The 21,125-nt window shown below is 37.3% G+C and overlaps 2 protein-coding genes across 5 annotated transcripts; both read right to left on the bottom strand.

Annotated features, from left to right (window-relative positions):
• Window positions 1–1,254: 1,254 nt before the first annotated feature.
• Window positions 1,255–12,077, bottom strand: LOC131336687 (G-box-binding factor 1). 4 transcript variants are annotated; one of them, XM_058372610.1, is made up of 12 exons: window positions 11,793–12,077; window positions 7,311–7,415; window positions 7,174–7,221; window positions 6,991–7,074; window positions 6,785–6,874; window positions 6,419–6,594; window positions 6,146–6,200; window positions 5,880–5,934; window positions 5,567–5,802; window positions 4,069–4,146; window positions 2,078–2,203; window positions 1,255–1,778 (listed from the first exon to the last, which is right to left on the bottom strand). In XM_058372610.1, exons 2-12 carry the CDS (start codon window positions 7,368–7,370, stop codon window positions 1,719–1,721), a joined length of 1,068 nt encoding a protein of 355 aa, XP_058228593.1. In that variant the 5' UTR covers window positions 7,371–7,415; window positions 11,793–12,077; the 3' UTR covers window positions 1,255–1,718. The 4 variants fall into 4 exon arrangements, 3 of the variants coding, with proteins under 3 accessions (XP_058228593.1, XP_058228595.1, XP_058228594.1); XM_058372612.1 differs by having other exon boundaries at window positions 5,916–5,934; window positions 11,793–12,067; XM_058372611.1 differs by lacking the exon at window positions 11,793–12,077 and adding an exon at window positions 9,513–9,581.
• Window positions 12,078–16,634: 4,557 nt separating this feature from the next.
• On the bottom strand, window positions 16,635–18,927 carry LOC131336691 (homeobox-leucine zipper protein ATHB-40). The gene is made up of 3 exons (XM_058372615.1): window positions 18,535–18,927; window positions 18,043–18,365; window positions 16,635–17,118 (listed from the first exon to the last, which is right to left on the bottom strand). The coding sequence occupies exons 1-3, from the start codon at window positions 18,626–18,628 to the stop codon at window positions 16,879–16,881; spliced, it is 657 nt and encodes a 218-aa protein (XP_058228598.1). The 5' UTR covers window positions 18,629–18,927; the 3' UTR covers window positions 16,635–16,878.
• Window positions 18,928–21,125: the final 2,198 nt, after the last annotated feature.

The following is a 21,125-nucleotide window of genomic DNA, read 5'->3' as shown; positions in this document are numbered from 1 at the left end:
ATTTTCAGTTTGGTAATCATAAAGCTATTCATAAGAAGAGGCCCAGTTTTCACCCTACTGTACTTTGGGCTTGTTGGACTACTATTCAAGTTTGGCTCAAGCTCATCTGGTATACTGAAAGAAAACTAAACCGAGATCATATGTGTTGTACTCCCTTCGTCCTGATTTGTTTGTCTACTTTTTGACGACATTAATCAATTGGCTGTTAGTAAAATACTCTTCCGTTACAGACTTTCGCACACATTTTAGAGTCAGTTTCGCCACAAATTTCGAACAAATCTTTGAAACAAAATCAGGCGTGAAAAAACTAATATTGCAACCAGTAATTATGGTTGATGGGTTGTCTCTGTGAAAATGGAACTTGTAATTTTTTCAGAGATAAGATCGTTTCGAATTGCCCTACATTAAATATTGGATGACACGGGTTAAGAGAGATTATCTTTTACTGGTTTGAAAATAGTTGTCATTTTTTCAAATCTTTTCGTTTTTGAAAAAACCTCTAATGACTATAGTTAATGGAAGCATTTTCTCTCATGACTTCGAAAACAATAGCACGCCATAGTTTCTGCTTCATTTTTCCACCTACACGTTCAACTTAAGTTTCCACTAAATCAATAGCACACAGATACCATATTTTTATTTTTTTAACTGGTAGAAAGAGAATAAAAGAAAGAAAACTTGTCAAAGCATCACGCATTCTCTACCGGACTCAAATCCTTAGGTCAAGTAAATACTGATTATGCCAATTGCGATTCTATTATTCTGGATTGTATTGAAATTGTTTTGAACTTTTCATCTTGTTTATTTCTCATGTTAATATTACGCAGGAGAGCTGGAGGGGGAGTGTCGGCGTCCCCAATGGCTATCCAACCTAGCCCTTGAGGATGTTAGACCTATTGGCCTGCCTATTCTGTTTCCGGAGGGGGAAAAAAAAGAGTAGGCACATACTGATGATCAAAACAAAAAGTAGGCACATCCGTAAAGGCAGAGTGACTAAGACCCATCTCCTTTGATTTCTGAACAAGGAATGCTATATTTCATACCCATTATTTGCTATTTTAACCCACAATAAAGCTCTTGCTACGGTTTAGTTTTGGAACCGAAAAATTAAAAATTCCGGCTCCTCCCCTTTAAACTAGCAATCTAGCATCCACACTTTAAATATAAAAACAAAAAAAAACTAGAGTTCATCAAAGATACACATTCATCGTTCACCTTACCCTTGTAATAATAATACATAATAATACAGGCACATTAGAAACAAAGAACCCGTATACCATTTCATACCCAATATATCAACTTCTTCAAGAGGAACATTGATATTATAATAGGCAGCTGATACTATAAGTCCCCTAAGAAAAACAGACTGCATAAAAAACAATTAAACCACAAGAAGTATTACAGTATATTCAAGGCCTTTTGATATGTCCCTTCTCAGTTGATCAATTTTACAAAGGTGGGATGAAATAATCAAAGCTCTGGATCACGCAGAATCTAACAAGTTTCAGAAGCAGTGAAAAGAGATACGTTAAAAAGGTATACGATTAGTAAGGGTCTTCCATGGGTGGTTGGTTTGGTCCAGGAAATTTCATATTTCTAAAGGAGAAGCAAAGTCTGAATTACAGACATTGCTTTGTTAGGCTCCAATTGTAAACTCATCACTGGCTTGACGAAAACCTCCAACTGCAGACCGTATTTTCATCCGTTGAACAAGTATGTTATCTGTTATTCTCAAGTTTAGAAACTGCATCAGGTCCGCATAACCTAGTTAAATCTTCCTGTTACAACGCAACAATCATTTCAATACTTAATAGCTCACCTTTTTCAGGTTACAGAAAATATTACTATGGCCTTAGTGTGTCTCCATTAGCATTGTATAAGAATCGAGATGATTGATAAGTTGTTGCTTCAACAGTTTGACAAAGCTAAGAATGACAATTAGGGAAGTTGTTGTCCTCTTTGCAAGGTCCAATAGGAAATTATCACATAAAAAATACTATGGTATTGAGTCTAGTGACAAATGATGGGAGAATGGAGGGATTTTTCTTTTTGAAGTTTGTTGATACAATCATCATACCTTGATGTAATTATTTTCGGATGTAAGTTTCTCACACTCTGCAGAAAGCCTCTGCAATTCATCTCTGAGTGAGCAATTTTCATTGTTCAGCTTATCTACCCTTTCTTGTAGCTCTTCACACTCGGCCTGTTGACAATAGAAAAGGAAATAGACACCATCCTTGACAACTGCATTGTCAAACGTAAAGGTAACACTGGCACAAAAAGAGGAAACTCTTTCGAGTAGTCAACAAATGCTGCCAGGTTCTCCTCTTTAAAAGGAATTGAAAATAACTGTTTCCACAGCAGCACTGACTAGTTTTGATTATTTGGAACTCCTCTTTATTCCTCCGGCAAGTATGTCCCAATATTATATTAAACACCACTGTTTTCTAATTTACCAATCAATAAGAAGCAACTTTGAAGTTTCAGTGTTTCCTAATCTCCTCTGCTGAAACCAAATAATATTTTAAAGATGTTTCAGCTTCCTGCTTGTCATTTGCCAAATCAATAACAGCAATTTCCTACCACCAAAGTAAATTATGAAGTTTGTCCCCTAACCCGTCATTCTACGTTCTCTTTCTGTTACACTTGGTTATTATTACCAATCCCACATCGTTACGAAAATTTGCTTAGTGGCTTCTATGGTTGAATTGGTACTGCCAGGCAACCAGCAGTCATAACTGGCTTTAATTCTGTAACTCAAACTAGATTCTAATCATCGATGTTCCACTCCAATTTTTTTGGTGCTTTTCCAGCTTGTAGATGAATCGCCAAGTATAATGCAGCAACCATTTCTGAAAAGCGCATACTGTCTCCTCCAAAAATGACCTCTCTAGTCAAGGAATGCATGACGTATTCACCTAAACCAGGTCCTACTTAATGCCAGGCATTCTTACAGCAGTTTCTAGTTATTCAGGACACCACATTATATCATCTTGAAGATGTCCAACAGTGAGATAAATATGTGCATGCCAGTCCCTTAAGTGAATTTCATAGCAATGAACTATTTTAAAGTGTTCTGTGAAACTAAAAATAACTTCGACAAAAAAAAAAAACCAGATTCTTACTGAATTATCAAATGCTATTGAAGCACATATACCAACTCACTATGCGATGAGAACATGTGGACAAGTCATTTTTCCGATCTCCTAAAGTGTCACCAGTGAGGGTGTTCTTTTCTTGCTTAGTGTCTTTTATTGGCCCAAACTCTCTGGCTGTTAAGAGGTCATTTCTCTCCATGCTAGTGTTGAATGGCTTGAGAGCTCATTTCCTAATGGCTAACTGCTTAAGCTTGGTATCATAGCTCAGAGAGAGATATTGGGTTCAAGTCTTACTGTTTGTATTAGTTTCCTATTATCTGTTTCCAATTCGTACTTTGTTTCGCTCTGTCTATGAAAAGTTATACCTCCACATGCAAAACACGTTGCACGTGAGGAAGAAGGATGTTGAATAGCTTGATATAAACTGTTCTCATTTCCTAGCAGCTTAAGCGGTAATTTGTAACTTAACAGCTAGGTGGTGGTCTTGAGCGCCTTTGTTTATCTTTCTCCCCCTCTTCTTTATAAAATGCATTTTTGCCAAAAAAATTACAGTAAACTAGGATCCTTTATAAGCTTCTATGATTCCCGGACCCCAGAAGAGATGCAGCAAGTCCCCAGATGAGATACAGTAATTAATGACACATGAAGTATTACATCGTGAACAAGACCAGTTCTTCCAATCCAGTTAGCAACAACAATTTCCAGGTCAAAATAATGTCTTCTGCATCTTATGCATTTGGATTCAAGTCATAACATGCACTTTCTTTCTTAGTCACGAAGCTCAAAGTATTCTCTTCTGCTACTATAGTTTGCTAAATTGAAGTCACTAAAATCAAATGCACTATTAGTGTCTATAAACCACCTTAACTACTTCGAAAGAAAATGATCAAGTAAAATCAAGGAATGCATATCAAATATAACTGTGGTGAAGAAACCTAAGAGCCAACAAGCACATAAACTTCCAATATACCTGCTTGCGTAATCTTGACCTCCTGGCTGATTCCCTGTTCGATTGCTTCCTCTTTTGTCTCTTTAATTCACGATCATCCTAACATTAATTCATGGGGTACCATTCTTTAATTGTTACTCCATCTAAATATATATTTGGGGCTGGGAGCATTAATAAATCCAAACAAGTTTGGATATCAATACATATCTCACGGATATCAACACTTTCACAAATATCAATGCACCTTTCTCCGATATCAATGCATATTTTACCTATTATCCTACACCGTTTGGGCGGAGGTTAGAATAATCCTTTCTGAAACTATGCCATAGAGCAATATACTAGGTTTCTCAGATCAAGAGTATGCACATTTTTGTATCAACTCCTTGGGCAACTAATGAAAATCATAAAAATGAATATCCAGAACCAAAAAAAAAAGAAGAAACAAATCAATGCAAAAACAAGAAATTAGGATGCCACATTTCATAGACATCCAGCCTCATGTGTGTCAATTCATAAGAATTTCCTTTAATTCTTTTTCGGATAGTTACATACCCCACTATTCCCCTAAAATTTCAAAATTTTCACCCTGGAATAAACAATGGCAAACGATAATCACAGCTTACTAGAAGACACCCTCAATGAAACTCCGCAAGTTTTGAAAAATGTTTAGCTCCTGTAACAACCTTGAAAGGAAATAGTCGGTTGATAGAAGGATAAAAACCTATTGGAACTAAGGCAACTAATCTCGAAGTGATTTTTGTGGGAAGACAGATGTATGTCCACTCGCCACATTTCTTCAGCCACTAGCCCCAGCAAATTGTAAAGTTACTGTAACTGGCTTAACGACAAGTCAGTCGACGCGGCACAGATATCCTGTACGTTAGCTTAGCATGCAAGCCAAATACCATACGGTCTTCTGTAATCAATAACATATTTGTCGACCATGTCTGACTAAGGCTATTAGATGACATTTATCACGGGGCTACAAATAAACCGAGCTTTGAAGTATTCAAGCTCGGCTTGTACAAATTACTCGAGCTCAAGTCGCACTCTAACTAGCCGAGCTCGAGCTCGAATTTGAACTCAAGAAGAAAAACCAAGCCCAAAACAACAATAATACATAAAAAATATAAATTAATCCACATTACAAGAATTAGTTTTTTTTTTTTTTAAATGTATTTTTATGTTCACAAGCCTACTTGAGCTGAGCCAAGGTGTACACAGGTGCGGTTCAATTATAGTCCTCAAAGTCTCGCCTGAGCTTGTTCGCTAAGCAAACAAGCCAAGCTCAAACCAGCTTTTAAATGAGGCGAGCCGGAGGCTCAAGCTTCTTCGCAAACAACTCTTTTGTTTGCAACCCTATCAGGAAGATCATCAAAAGGGATCACCTAAGCTGGTGGATTAGTGGTGCACATGACCCCTTGTCAATTTTCATGTTCTTGCAAAAGTAGTGTACCCATGACAAAAGGTTATAAACAATCAATTATAATGCAAATCTTTCAAATAAACTTCATACTTGAGTCCATTGATTAGTCCTAATGCCTTCATGTCCAGCCAATGTTGCCGGAGCAACAGTTGTTCCGACACCAGGAGGACCAGGTCTCATTTTCACTGCTTCAGCACCAGCAGGGGATGCACTCCATAAGTCCATCCCCATGTTAACATTCGCTACAGGCACAGAAGAGACAACTGAATTCCCAGGCACTGATGCTTGAAGATTTGGCCCTGCGGCTTTATTCTGTGCATTGGCTCCTGAAAGTTTACACCAGTGCAAAATCACTTCTAAATTACACAAAGATTAATTAATCAGGTGAAGATGACAAAACTACCATCTTCAAGCATCTGGTCAAAGCTTCCTTTCTTACTTGCAATTCCAGCATACTCCTACAAAACAAAACTCAATTTCTTTTAAAAAAGAAGAAAGGAGAAAATAACGTTGGCATACTTTTTGGCTGGGTCAGGTTTTTAAAGACATTAGTTGCAAGCTCTTGCAAGAAAACACCAAAGCTAGATCATTCAGAAGAGTTACAGGGGATTCTGTGTGTCTTAGTCGTGCAATAACAAAAAAACTCATGTCCATGAATAAAACACATACTTGGCTGTTATTCTCATCACTTGCATCTGATGACCCTTCACTTCCACTTTCAGCACTGATTATCACAATTAAGCAATCACATATCAAACCGTAAAATAATTATGAGCAAATCCTGATGAGTAACTGATGACTAAAAATGAATTGACAATACTCACTAGTCAAAGTTAGAAAGAAAACAGACATTAAACTTTCTGTAAGACACCTTTGCTAGAAATGAATGAAGATTAGGCAAGTTAGAAACAAACTTCTAAGATTAAAATTTCAGTAGTACACCTTTGTGTGGCACCATCATATCCCGAACCCGAAGCTTCCTTTCCATTCTCACCACCCTTGCCGCCGATCAAGCCAGTGTTTCTTGAAGTTCCCTTGGACTTTTTAGTGGTACCAGGATCCTTCCCGTTAAGAACGTTTCCTTCCAAAGCCACATTAGTCTGTCCCATGTTTGGAACCTAGAAAAGGTAAAATCAAGTTTCCATTTTGAAGGTCTTCTAAACGCTATAAAGATTATCGTACTCAACCTCCAACTGAAATTCTAAAACAAATTTACTTCCTTATGAAATGTATACAAGGACATGTACTCTTTACTCCAATATGAATCCAAGAAAATTCTTTAATCTTGCAGAAGAAAATAAAGATTACCATGCCCATATTAGGACTAGCATAAACTCCCCCTGGGGCATATAGAGGTGGGTAGGGAACTGGGGTCCCATAAGGCGGTATAAACGGGTGCTGAAAACCAACAGCAAAACCAATGAGTGATGAAAGATGAAGACTATTAAACAACACAATTGCAATTTATATGATACTTAGCCGAGGAAGAAAATCATGCAGAGGTAATTAATTACCTGGCTTCCCCACATATAAGGATGGGGACTGGGGGAAGCCGCAGTAGCGGCATAGAATGGAGGAGCACCAGCACCATAATATGCCTATACGGTAAGCCGTAAGCAGTTAGTGAAATCTTTCAAGGAACATTAAACTCAACAAATTTAGCAAAACATTAAACACAAGATCTTTCATAATAAAACCTGCATAGGATTTGACCAACCCGGATATGAAGGCGTTGTGGCAGTTTCCTGTAACAAAGCAACAGGTTAATGCCTGAGAGAGAGAGAGAGAGAGAGAGAGAGAGAGAGAGAGAGAGAGAGAGAGAGAGAGAGAGAACCTGAGCTGACAAATTCGGCTTGGAAGGCTTAGCCGGCGTGCTCCCTTCCTCAGCCCCCATTTCAATCTGTACAACAATTCCCTTTGACTAACTACGTCGTCTATCCTGAAACACATATTCAAACATGATGGAGGTCCTGAGTATCAAATCTAACCACACAACACACCAGAATTTCAAACTCCCTTTAACTATAAGTTGTTCTGTTAGCAATAATACAGCACGGTATAAGATTAAGTTCATACTAGTTGTATTTTGGGACACCTTCACAAACTCCAGAACTACTTCGTTTTTGTTCTAGTGAATATTTGGTAATCCATCATTTTCTCTTAAACTCTCTTGTTTTCCAACACCTATCAGTATGACTTGATCATAGTACTCCTTAGAACATTTAGTAATACCACCATGCTCATTCTCATTTAATAATGTAAAACGTTAATATTTGCAATAGCTTGGGCACACCTTGACTGGCAATTTAATCAGTTGGAATTCCACCCATATGTGCAAAGTTATTCAATAATGTCTCAATTACATCTAGAAAGCAATTGACAAAAAACATACTAACTGTAATGAGCCTCTAGCTATTACCTTTGCTTACTTTTACATGAGTCTACCAGGTTGCAACACGAAAACTTCAAGACATATATGCCTTGAGTAGAAGTGTCCAAATTATTGACATGAAGAAATTAGTAACACCTTTCAAATTCAGGCTGGATAATTAGATACAAGCTCGTAAATTACTGGCTCTTGGTAGATTGATTGACAATCTTTCATGATGCTCTTCTTAAAGTTAACAGTCCATTTAGAGGGAGTTTCTTCAAAGGAAATCCTATGCAGATAATATTTGTTCCTAGATTTACTTCCGATTAGACATGAAGGCAATGGGTCCAAACTCCAAAGCACAATTCTTATAGTAAGCCACTCTGCTTTTTTTGTCTTGTGGTGTTAGACTTGTCCCACATCGCTCATTTAAGCCACCCAAGCTTGGTTAATATATTCTAGAGGTTACTCCACCTATCGCCAATTGGTTTTAGGTTGGAACCCTTCAAGAAATCTAACATGATATTAGAGCTAGGTCTTGGGTGGCCTCACCTAGTGTGGTCAAGTCTCCGTCGCCCGGGTCAATCGCCTCATCTCATCAATTCATACCTCCACGTGCATCCGGGCTGCATGTGAGGGTGAGTGTTAGACTTGTCCCACATCGCTCATTTAAGCCACCCAAGCTTGGTTAATATATTCTAGAGGTTACTCCAACTATTGTCGATTGGTTTTAGGTTGGAACCCTCCAAGAAATCTAACAAGTGGTTAGAAAATCTAGGAAAACATGGCAAATTTCCAATATTGTAAACAACAATGGAGGGGATGGCCGGCTTATGATGTTTGATTCATCATGTAGAATTTCCAACAAGTCCCCCAAGTTCAAGGTGCACATCATTAAGCTATGCATACAGGAGCTTGTAAATGCATCTGAATGTCTTAGTCAGGGGCGGACGCACCATAGGGCGCGTGGGGTCACATGCCCCCACGCCCTTTAAAAAAAAATAATAATTTGTTAGTGTAGTGGTAAAGTGCTCTCTTTCTTAACAAGAGGTGCAGGTTCGAGACTCTGCCCATGCTCTCCTGCAGGTTCTTTTTGCCTTTTTCCTAAAAGGCAGAGTAAAAAATGTTTTTTTTTTTTTTATTTATTCCAAAAGGCAATAGAAAAATCTGCCTTTTTCCCAAAAGGCAGAGTAGAAAATGTGTTTTTTTTTTTCCCCAAAAGGCAGTAGAAAATAGTAGTGTGTACCTTGATTTTTATACTATTCGTGGGTTCGAGTCTACACCCACATTGCATTTGTATACTTTTTGTCCCCAAAACTGTAATAGTAGAGTTAGTAATAGAAAAATAGATGATGAACATGTGATAATGAATATAGTCAACGTGCGCAAGTTTGCCCAAGTAGCTAATTATTAAAATACCTATATACTTTAAAATTGTTAATTTATCGTGAATGCTAAAATTATTTTGGAGTAAATGTGCTTAACTGTAACTCATATATTACGGTTACAAAAAAAATTGGTGCCCCCGCTATGTCAAATTACAGGGTCAGCCGCTAGTCTTAGTACACCCATTTTATGCATAATCAGTTTTGTACCTTGTGTAAAAACACACGTTATAAAGAACGTACGTACAGAGAAATTTAATGGACACTTTTAGAAACACACCTACATAATATCTCCTTCCCAAGAAATGAAAAAGCAAATACGAAACAATTACGCCAGATAATTGATCCCCTGACACCATTTTGGATACCCTACAAGAACTTTTATTAAAAACTGTGTTACATTGGATTCGCTAACTTCTCTACGAAATTCTTGGACTCCATGAACAGTATGCGTTGGAGAGAACTTGCTTCCAAGGACTGATTATGTTCGGAGAATTCCTAGTATGTCTTTAGCCTAAAGGATCAAATATGTTGGAAACACTAAATATTTTTTGTAAACCTATAAATCACCCCCGTGATGTACACCATATGAGCAGGTAAAACCAGAATCTGAAAACAAGAGCAGAAATCGAAAACAGAACTGTAACAGAAGACTGCAGTAAAGAAACAAAAACGGAAATTGTATACTTCCTAGGTTGTGGAAAGATGAAACGGAAGACAAAGGCTAGCCTATCAACCAAAGGAGCACATACATGCACGTGAGAATATGTGATATAATTATTTTCTATGAGTTGGACACTCTCCTACACGTACCAGACACATACTGGACACAATCTGCTATTCTCATTTTTTTCATCGGATTTTTTTTTATCTTTAATTTGGAAAAAGATAATATCTTCATATGCTATACAAATTCTAAATATACAAATTCTAAATGTAGATAACACACATTATACAAATAATTATTAATGTATTGAACGTATCCCCAATGTGTTTTAGTCCTAGTGTTTGGAAAATCATGTGTCCATGTCATGTCCGTGTCCGTGTCCCGTATGTATATCTGTATCCGTATCTATATCCATGCTTCTTACGTATCAACTATGTTCTTATGACATGATTCACTTACAATAGATTTGTAAGTGATTTCAGCGGAGGTCTACCTCCCGAGACATAAATTATTTACACCCGCGGAAGCAACATACAAATCTGTGTGACTTTCGGACCAAATTGTATTTATCACGCTTTAAAAAATAGTCTGAGACTCCAGAAAACATACGGACAGTTATGTAAAAACTCGACACCAATATGAAAGAGGTGAACTAGTCCAAACTGTAGGAGCCCGTTCATCCACGGCGAAAAGGTGCCCCAGAAGAGACACTAGTGAACGGTATTGAAGCATCTCTTCTGTTTGAAAACTTAAAAAGATATTTCTCCATGAATTTGTACATGCCAGCCCGGTTGAGTCCGGGTTGGAGCTGGGTAGGTGTGGTTAACCACCATTGAGTAGGTTCCTACATACGCAAAACTTGGGAAAACTTGGGCCACAACTAGCACTGCTAAACGATCCAAACAAATGTAATCACGACACGCCAATCACAAGTCGAGCTTTAGTAGCTTGATCTTTCTAAACATCATAAGAGTATCGAGCTCGGTTGTAGATTGTTCAATCTTGGTTTCAAAGCTTATAAATTTTTTAAAAACATGTTCAAGTTTGGTTTATTAACTAAAACACCAATCGGGGACAAGCTTCCAACGAGCCGAACACAAGGTACGAGTAACATGGTTTGTTGACCAGCCCCAGGCCCAAGTCCTTGTACAAGGAATGATCATATGTACCACTAAGGTTCCCATACTTGACTAACTTGATGGAGTAAGTTGCTTAACATTCTTCAATTACAAATGGTTTCGACCAAACAAATACATGGCACTAATCTCTGCTCATAAAGGTGAAAGTATTTCCACCTGGACCAACCAGAAAAAAACTCAAGAACCCACCCGACAAAAATTTTACTCAGCCAAAAATACAAAAAATCACGGTTCAAAGCACATTGAGGTTTGCTACAAACACTTCATCTTGCACAACAATGTGCACAAAATACTCGCGTGCTACTATTTTATTGGCTATTTAATGAGATACTACATTCCAACAACCAATAAAACGACAAAACATCATGTTGTGCATATCGTTGTGTTGATGTTGCTTTAATCGACTTTTCCAAACCGATTTTCTAATACTCTCCTGCTTGAGATCATTAGTCTAGTCTTAATAGGTCTACATAAACTTATCCAACAATTGCTAACTCCAACTAAGTTGAGGAGATTTCAAGCTCTTATCCACAAGCCCTTATGCGAATTTGGAGTCCTTTTCCAGGTTAAGCTTACGGTGTAATAAATTCCTAATAATCGCGTCTTCAACATACCGTACGTGCAAAATCATAAAACACCACAATTGAAATTTGAAACCGAAGGCATCACCCCAAAAAAGGGGGTACTATTACACGTACGTATATAGACGTGTATGATGTGTATTTGTAGACGTAAAGAGGAGAGAGAAACTGACCTGGTTTCGTGAGGTTTATGAAGAGAGAGAGAGAGTGGAAGTCCAAGTCGGACGGACAAACGTAGGTTTAGACCCTCTCCTGGTGCTAGATCCAAGACCAACAGAAACAGAACAAGACAACAGCACTCTCACTCTGTATCAGCAAACGGCCGTTAGTTAGTTGACAGAGAGCCAGGGAGGAGAGAGAGTCCTCGGTGGTTGTAGTACGGCTGGAATGGTGGGGAGTTGTCTGAGGGAGGGTTTGCTCTTTCAAAGAAGGGTTGACGCGTAGGTGGAAGACGGTTCTAGATGTCAAGCTGTGAGTGGTTAGGGATGACTCATCACACCGGTAAATGAGAAAGTGATGGATAGATGAGGATGAGTCACCAACCAACGGTTGGATAACTTTGATTAATAGAATAAATTCTATCCATCGCCGGTGTAAAACCTTATTTTTTCATCACCATCTATTATTGGCCCTATTGAGCGTCTGTTATTGTAATCTGAATCGTTTATATTATAAGACCCATGGTATAGTATTGCCACGCAAAAAATTAGCTTCATCGAAAGTCGATACATATGTCAAAATTTAAATTTTGATTTATAAAATGTACGATCTGATTTCTGTCAATAATAATAAAGATAAACTGTCCATTTTACAAAGCAAAATTCAATTTTTGATACTTCTATCGATGTCCGATCAAGTTTATTTTTTGCATAGATACTCTATTATGTGAGGTCAATAAGATGAATGGTTTAGATCAACAAAAAACACACGGTATGACCGAAAAAGACAGTGGTGGAAAAATGAGGTTTTCTACCATCAGTAGAACGAATTTAATCTCTTTTGATTAATTACTCCTACAACAAACCCAACCTCATATTGCAAGTGGAGTGAAGTGCAGTTGATGCTTTCTTTATACTCCCATGCACACGGGCAATGTTCAATTCTCGAAAGCGCCCATTCCCCACCCCAAATCTCCTACTCTATAGTAGATTAGGATTAACGAATGAAAAAAAAAAAACCAAACCCATATTTGTTCTTCCTTCCAACTCCAAGTTCCAACCATCTTTTTACTATGTGAGAAGATTTTCAATTTCCCTTGGGGAAGGTTGGGCACGAATCTACACTGTACGTATTAGTGTGCCATCTACACATTAAGGAGTGGACTCCGTACCTGCGACCAATGTGTGGTATGGATTTGTGCTCAACCTTGCCCCGTATTCATTGAATAATGGGTTAATTTTAGAAATAGTCCCTCTAATTTGCGTGCAATCTCAATTTCGTTTCTCTAGTATTCATTCTGTTATTTTTAACCCTATAATTTATATTTTGTCTTAATTTGGTCCCTCTCATCCCAATTTCATTCATTTAATATCCCTTTGTTGTCATTGACATAACGGATGTCGTTCGAGTCTATCTCTTTATAGGGAAAGTTTAAAAATTAGTCAATTTTGTCCCCGAGTTCCGTTAGTTCTAATAACGCCATCAGTGAGAGGGACCACATTGAGACAAAATACAAATTAGAGGGACTATTTTAAAAATTTTACATTTTATTTTTGATTTTGCAAAGACAAACTCATACCTAATATCTTTCTCACTTTAATTATTTTTCTTTGATTGATTCAATCAAAATATATTGGGGAAATTAAAAATTATTTTAGACTATAATATAGATAATATTATGAAATTTGAAAAGCATTCCTTAGTTAAATAATTTTGCATTGAGTTTTTTCTTTCAATGGATTTATCTTGATTTTTACAATCCCATTATGTTCTTTTTTATGTGATTAGAAAAAATAAAAATGATTCATAACAAGATTAGCAAAATGTCTCATCACAACTTTTTATATATTCACCAAAAAAAACTTTTTCTTTATTTTTGCTATTAGAAAGAAAGAAAAATATTTTGTATAAAGATTAACAAAGTGTTTCATAACAACTTTTTTTCTTAATCGCGTAAAAAACACACATCTATAATGGGGTTGTAAAAATCAAGATAAATCCATTGAAAAAAAATGATACAAAAATATTTAACTAAGGGATGATTTTTGAATTTCATAATATTATTTGTAATATATTTGAAAATAATTTTTTTAATTTCCTCAATATATTTTGATTATTCAATCAAAGAAAGATTTTAGATTGTGAGTTTATCTTTACAAAATAAGAAATAATTTTTTTCTGAAATAATCCATCTTGTTTGTATTTTGTCTCAATTTTGCCCACGAGTTCCGTTCGTTTTAATAACAACATCAGTGAGAGGGACCAAATTGAGATAAAATATAAACTATAGAGTTAAAAATAACAAAATTAATACTATAGGGATGAAATTGAGATTGCGTGCAAATTAGACGGACTATTTTTAAAATTAACCCTTGAATAATTTCTCCTCCGTATGTTTTACTAGCATAGCATTGTTTCCGTTTCCTGAGCGGAAAGACAAATTACTATGAATAAAGATTTGAAGTGTGAATAAAATTAATTTAAATTAATTTGCAATCGTGGAAAATATAAGATAGACAAAGCAAACGAACCAAAAGAAAACAAAAAAAAAATGTGTGATTTTTACTAACACATTTGTATAAGGTATTGATTGATTGATTGGAGCAGCTCGATTGTTTGGATTCTCTATAGTCCCGGCCCATGCATAGACCATAGTTCTTCCTTTCAGAACCTACATCTAGTTGTTGATTTATTAGCAATCATCTCCAACTTTAATTATAAATCTGGAAATGTTAAACTTTTCGAGGAAATTTGTGTTACTCCCTCTGTACTCTTCAGTATTTTATTTTGGATTGTCCCTTAATAAGTGTCTATTTTGTAAAGTTAGTGGATAAAAGTTGGTACATTTTCCATTTTGCCCATAAAAGTAGATTTCATTTTGAAAAGTTAGTGAATAAAAGTGTAATGATGATGTCTCCATAAAAGGTAAATAGGGAAAGTGGAGGTAAAAGTTGATGTGAAATGTGTAATAATGATGTTTTTTTAATAAGTTGACATTACGAATCGGGACACTTAAAAAAAGACGGAGGGAGTAGTATATAATTTAACATACTGAAATTTTATATGATGAGATGAATTTTATTTTTTTTTGGGTAAATTAGCTTGAAATTAAAAAAAGGAAAAAAAAAGATTGAAAAAAGTGTGATAACCCATGCACAACCCGCATGAAAAGTAGGGTACAATAAATAAAATAACAAAAGTGTCATGAGTGTTGAGATTCATACCCCCATTGCGCTATCCATCTAAGCACAAGGATAGTACACGGGGTATGATATGAGGTGAATCGAGAAGTAATAACATGAAAGAGAACTACTACCTAGCACATCCCGCCAAGCTAGGAAATAAAATAAATAGTCACGAGTAGAATTAACCAAATGATAACCATCATAGAGGGCTAGCAGCAACAAATCAATTCAACATCAAGAGAAGCTGATCAGCTACTACAAAGGAGCAAGGCACAAAGAAGAGTCTCAAACCAGAGATGACTGCATCTGACAAGGAGTCCCACCCTGCACACTACACCCATTCCATCCGGCTTAATATTCCCTCATTCAAGGCCTAAGGCTCGCCAGAAAACAACACGCTCTCAACCAACAATCTATCACCACAAACTCCAGAAATGGGATAACCAACGAAGATACAAATACTCCAACCGAGCCTAGAACAACAAGCATAATACCCATTTTTTAAAAAACAGCTACTACAGAGGAACTAGGCACCAAGAAGAGGTTCGAACTGGAGATGTCGGTATCCGACAAGGTTACCCTCCCAAGTACCTGCACACCACTCTCATTCCATCCAGACTACTACACCCTCGACCTAATTCCCTATGCTCGCTAAAAACGTACATTCCAACTCATATGTCAAATTATTTTTCTAATATATATTTCCTTTTAATCTAATTATAATAGATTAATTTATCAAGTTTTTGAATAAGATTATGGTTCCCTAGTCAATAATAAAGTGAATTAATAAAAAGAGAGATGCCAAATAGCAAAGCGAAAAACGCAATCAAGCCCAACTCCACGCACAATGCTTCCGGGGCGTAAGGTTGGGCCCAAGGCCGAGGGCCCTGACCCCTAGTCCAGTCCACACATTAATTCTGAAAGTAGTGATACATTGCCACAATTTTTCTTATCCGAAGTGATACATTGTCACATTATTAAACCCAAATGTGGGCATCAAATTATATTTTTGCAAATGCAATTGAAAAAAAGCCCATGTTATGGATTTGTAATGCGACTTACTCATTCTAATGACAAAAAACCTACAATTAGCTTCAATCAATGGATGAAAATCGTGAGAAACATATACGAGTTTTTGCTATTGACCATCGTGTTCTCTGTAGTCATGAATGTTACATCAGGCCACAGTTGGAGAATTAGACCATCTATGTTATGATCTATCGCTAGAAGGTGTAATGGGAAAGGAATTAAACTGATTTGCCTGATGAATTTTCATGTATCTACCAATTTGGTGTGGTTAATTTGGATCATGTGTATATAGATTTGTGTGTGTGTGATATCATCCATGGTATCTATCAGTTCTACGGTACATATTGTACAAAATTTAAACGGATAAAAATGCAACGGTGCTACTTCCACCGCACGGTTTCAATGCTCTCTCAATCTTACCGTCTGTCTCAGCAATCAACGGTCCGGATTTAAAAAAAAAACCTCTTCCAAGGAAGAGTCTCGGGAAGAGTTTTAATAAAATTCGGACCATTTAGACGGCAAGATTAAGTGCGGTGGTGGGAGCGGTAAAAGAGAAGGGTGGGGGCGTAGACTTTTCCATAAAAATACGCGCACTCTACTTTTGTCCAAAAAGAGGAGTTTCCAAAAGGATCGGATGACAACTAAACAAAAACATAGTAGTAGTACTAGATTCCATGGCGAAAATCAAGTTATACTAATTACATTGACAATTCATTTGCTAGTCAAATGTCAAATACTACAAACTAGCTAGCTACCACTGAAACGGATTGCAAACATGGAAACAAATGTACATCGATCAGACGGACACCAGCTATATATATATATATACACAATTACTCCTAATTTTCTCTAACTAATTAATTATTTATCCATATATATATGATGATCATATATATAGATTGGCCCATTCCAGCCCTTGATTAACGTAGTTGATGCCCGAGAAATGAAAGATGTTTTCGATCCCATCCATCCCGAATTCACCCAGAAACGGCGGTACTGGGTCCATGGCTTCCACCGAGAACGACGTGCTCGGGCTGTTGCTCGAAACCCCGTCGGTACATCTCTCCAGCAGCAGCCTCTGTATGTCCTTCTCCGCATCGCAGAGTTGCTCCTTGAGCTTCAAAACCTGCACAAGATCGAATAAATCATCAGTTTATTATGCAAGATTAATTGTGATCCTTGAATTAATCTCTACTCTACTTTTTAAATCTTTTTCAAGGTTAGGTGTGAAATGCGTACTCCCCATGTGGGGAGAAATGTCATGTGATGGATCTAATCTAACAGGCTACCTATACCTTAATTAAGCAACTTTATGCGTACGGACACCTGTGAGTTGTAAGCTTAATTTACTGTCTATACGCTGGCACGTGGCAGCCTCTTATTTCTTTTTCTTTTTTTTTTTTTAAATTTCTTTTCTTTTCTAGTTTCCTCCCTTTCGAGCCACTCATGGCATGGCTTAGGAAAATGTTAGTATAGTGTTGTATTTTTCACATCAAACTCATATATAATAATGTGGTTAATTACGAGTCAGTGAACAATTTAGTTTACTACGTACAGAAGAGTACTATGACATTTCTGATTTCTGTAAACAAAATTATTTCTATTTATCACTACCCTTCTTTAGGGTGCCTTAAAATGTTAGTAAAATAAGTGAGTAATAGGGCCTTAATTACTCTCTTATTTACTCAAAATTCATAAAGGTGATTGCTCAAAAGAAAACTTGCAAGCCTTTAATTTGTTTCTCTGTGCCCAAACAGGTAGCAAGATATACTAGTAGAGATATTTACGGCTTATAGTACAGTACGTTATGAATGCATGTTTAGTATGTTTATCAATTTCCGATCAAGTTAATTTGTTACGCAGACATTTTTGTGAGACCTAAAATACGAACAATTGTGATTACCGTTGTGTGTCTGGAGTGGGCCCACAACGGTCCACAACTAGACCGTATTAGACGATAGCAAACCGGACCGGAGCTTGGTCCAATACTTGTTAGTACAATGTTTATCAGTGTGCATATTTTTCAGAGAAAGAGAGAGAGAGATGGAACCTCTGTTTCGAGGCGGCACTTCTCCACGACCGTAGAGTCGTGCTCCATCTTCAACTTTGAGTACTGTTCCTCAAGCTTCTTGCTCTTCCACCGTGCCCTTCTGTTCTGGAACCAGACAGCCACTTGGCGTGGATCCAGACCGAGTTCAGAAGCAAGCCTGTCCTTCCTCTCCGACTCCAATTTGTGCTCGTCTCCGAAACTCAACTCCAGCATGCTCACCTGTTCTTCGCTAAGCTTCCTCTTCTTGAACCCGCCTCCTCCGCCGCCGCCCCCATCGTCTCCTTTGCTCTTCTTCCTCCGCCGCCTCCGCGGCTTTGCTTCTCCTGAAATACACAACACCCGAGTTGTCGTCACACATCACAAACAACCACAACGTCTGATGACTAACAGACCATTAATTCCAACTGTTATATATTCCTTACGTTACTAGTCTCTGTTTTTTCTAAGTACATGAAAGATGAAATCATGAAGTATATTTTTGTTTGGACTGACCTTGTTGTGGAACCATTTTGGCGTAGAATTCGGGATAGTACTCGGAAATGAGTTCCATTTGGTCATCAACCCCAAGATTCATGCTGCTTGTCATCTCTCTCTCTCTCTCTCTCTCTCTCTCTCTTTCTCTCTGAAGTGGCAGTGTTTATCTGGTTAGGAAGTACTGGTTTCTTAGGGGACTGTAACAGGAAGACTTTATTGGTGGGAGGGAGTTGTTGTCGTAGGACTTTGGGGAGGGGGTACATGCACAGAAGACTTTATTTATAAAGGTGGGTACTGCGAGTTGGGCCTCGGTGGTTGTTGTAATTACCAAGAATGCCACTATGAGTTACAATGACCAGTTGAAAGAGAAACTAGCTAGCTCAAATACCAGTACTATGAACCAGATCAAGTTTGTCTGACTATTCAAGAAAAAAAAATATGGCGCCTCTAAGGAGATAATAAGGAAAATGACCGTCGAACAAGTTCGATAGGATACGGGAGGTTTAAGGTTCAAATCTTAAGGAGTGGATTAATACAGAAATTTGTTAATTAACTTTCCCTTGAGGTTAATCAAGAGTAGGCATAGTAATATATGTCCATTCGGGAATTTGTCCCGACTATACATGGGCACCCGACAGTAAACGTTGAGATTGATTTTATTAGTCGAGATGCACATAAATTGACATAAACACCATGAGTGAATAAAAAATGTGTATTTGATAAAGAGGGCTAGTATGTACTCCGAAGATTCTTCTTCTTTCATCAACCTTGTCATAGGAAAGTATATAAAGTATCAAATTCTAGTCTCTTTCGTTTTCCTTTTCCTTATGTTCCTTTACATTCTTCTTCTTCTTCTTCTTTTCTTCAATCTCCCGCAAATTTGAGCTGAAAAAAAATGAAACAAATCAATCAACAACTTTAATTATTTCTCCTAAAATCTTTGGTTTAAAACCTCTCAAGTCTCAAGTGCTTTAAAGTTTAATTAAACTCTTATGGGGTCAGTCTGTATTGAATTTTGCTCTAGTTTTAATTGGCCTCCCCCTACCAGTGAATGGAGAGGTTGGATCCCTAAAGATTAATTTCGAGGTATGCGTAAGCTGGTGTGAACACCTTGAGTTATAATGGAAAATAAGAAAAAACAACTTCAATTGTGTACCAATCATTATGGTATCAACCCACGGAAAGAGTGGATCTTAAGAGGTGGTATACAGCTCTTTTGATCGAAATTAAATTGAAGAGTCCACTAAACTTTCATGTGTTCAGACTTATTTAAGGGATAAGCTTACCACAATGATCCATAAAATTGATTAAGAAGGATTTTTGGGTCATTTCATCTTGGACAAATTAGGAAATGTAAAGATAATGAAAGGAACGTTTGACAAATTAGGAAATGTAGATAATAATAGGATCATGTCGTGTGTTGGGTGTGCTAATCACAATGCTTTATATCTTCATAATATGAAACATGTGGTCAGATAGTAAACATGTCAAAATTGCTTTATCTCCATTTTCTTGGCTCTGTTGTTAGGCAGCATACAAATTCAACCTCTAGGGAAGTAAGGTTCTGTTTTGCTTGCCTGATAGGGTACTCGAAAAAGTAGATCGAGAAAGCCATTTTGGATGGCGGAGGATTAAGATTTTTTAAGACCTTAAGAGTAGTAAAATAAGATCTATTTATTTATTACGCCTGTCGGATAAGTGAGACATATTAGCAAATTAATGAGTCGGAAATTTGCAAGAAATGATGACACTGCTCCATCAGTTTTTTTTTTTTTTTTGATCCGCTGCTCCATCAGTTCAAACCGAGAATTTTCCAAGACACCCAAGTGCCAAAAATGAATGAGTCTCTCCTACACCTTGAAGACAGTACTATTGATCAGTGCTCCTGGAATATGGCATATTCCACCTCTCCACACATCATGTGAGGGTTTCTTTCCCCATTGTGGGTGTGAAAAGAGAAAACCACTCACGAGTGGACAAGTATATATTCAGATTAGTAGCAGCAGAAATTTGAGGTTGGGGATCCCAAAGCTGACCACCTCGAAGTCATTAAACAAACTGTAGGATTGGCCTCTGGATTTGGGCTCCAAAACTACTTTTGCTGTCCAATTAGGTGGTATTCTCCCCTTTCTATGGTTACCAGCCAAGCCTCCCTCTCTCTCTCTTTCTCTCTTAGTTCTCTCTCTCTCCTCCTTTTTAAGCTTTTAGCTATGGCTTTAATCACTTGGCTCGAGATGGGTTAGAAAGTGAAGCTTCAATCAAGCGTTTTGATTGGTTAAAATGGCAAATCTACAGCTGACGATTCACAAGTCTCACGACTCTTACCTAAGCACTTACATCACAATCTAGACAACTCATTCTTAAAATCAGAAAATCCTTTTTTTCTTCGTAACTATTGAAATTCGAAACCGCCTTAACCACACCTCGATCAAATCCTAGAGAGCCTATTCCACCAATCATTTGAAGGTTTTTTTTTTCAAAATCCGAAACCGCCTTAATCGCACCTCGATCAAGTCCTAGGGAGCTGCCTATTCCATCAATCATTTGAAGTCAGGACAAAGCTCTGTATGAATTAATCTTACAAGAGTTGATAGGACCGAAAAATTTCA

Source organism: Rhododendron vialii, chromosome 8a, assembly GCF_030253575.1.
Source record: "Rhododendron vialii isolate Sample 1 chromosome 8a, ASM3025357v1".
In the NCBI taxonomy this organism is placed as follows: domain Eukaryota; kingdom Viridiplantae; phylum Streptophyta; class Magnoliopsida; order Ericales; family Ericaceae; genus Rhododendron; species Rhododendron vialii.
Note: the sequence above shows the minus strand (reverse complement) of the source record. Positions and strands in the feature narration are given on the sequence as shown.

What these genes read in the sequence shown, in the direction of transcription:
- LOC131336691 (XM_058372615.1), bottom strand. Translation starts at nt 18,628, where the DNA reads ATGACAAGCAGCATGAATCTTGGGGTTGATGACCAAATGGAACTCATT. An exon ending in CAAAATGGTTCCACAACAAG is followed by an intron (nt 18,366 to 18,534) that starts GTCAGTCCAAAC and finishes TGTGTATTTCAG; the next exon opens with GAGAAGCAAAGCCGCGGAGG. An exon ending in AGTGCCGCCTCGAAACAGAG is followed by an intron (nt 17,119 to 18,042) that starts GTTCCATCTCTC and finishes GATCTTGTGCAG; the next exon opens with GTTTTGAAGCTCAAGGAGCA.
- LOC131336687 (XM_058372610.1), bottom strand. Translation starts at nt 7,370, where the DNA reads ATGGGGGCTGAGGAAGGGAGCACGCCGGCTAAGCCTTCCAAGCCGAAT. An exon ending in TGACCAGATGCTTGAAGATG is followed by an intron (nt 5,803 to 5,879) that starts GTAGTTTTGTCA and finishes GTAAACTTTCAG; the next exon opens with GAGCCAATGCACAGAATAAA. An exon ending in GGACTAATCAATGGACTCAA is followed by an intron (nt 4,147 to 5,566) that starts GTATGAAGTTTA and finishes AATTAATGTTAG; the next exon opens with GATGATCGTGAATTAAAGAG.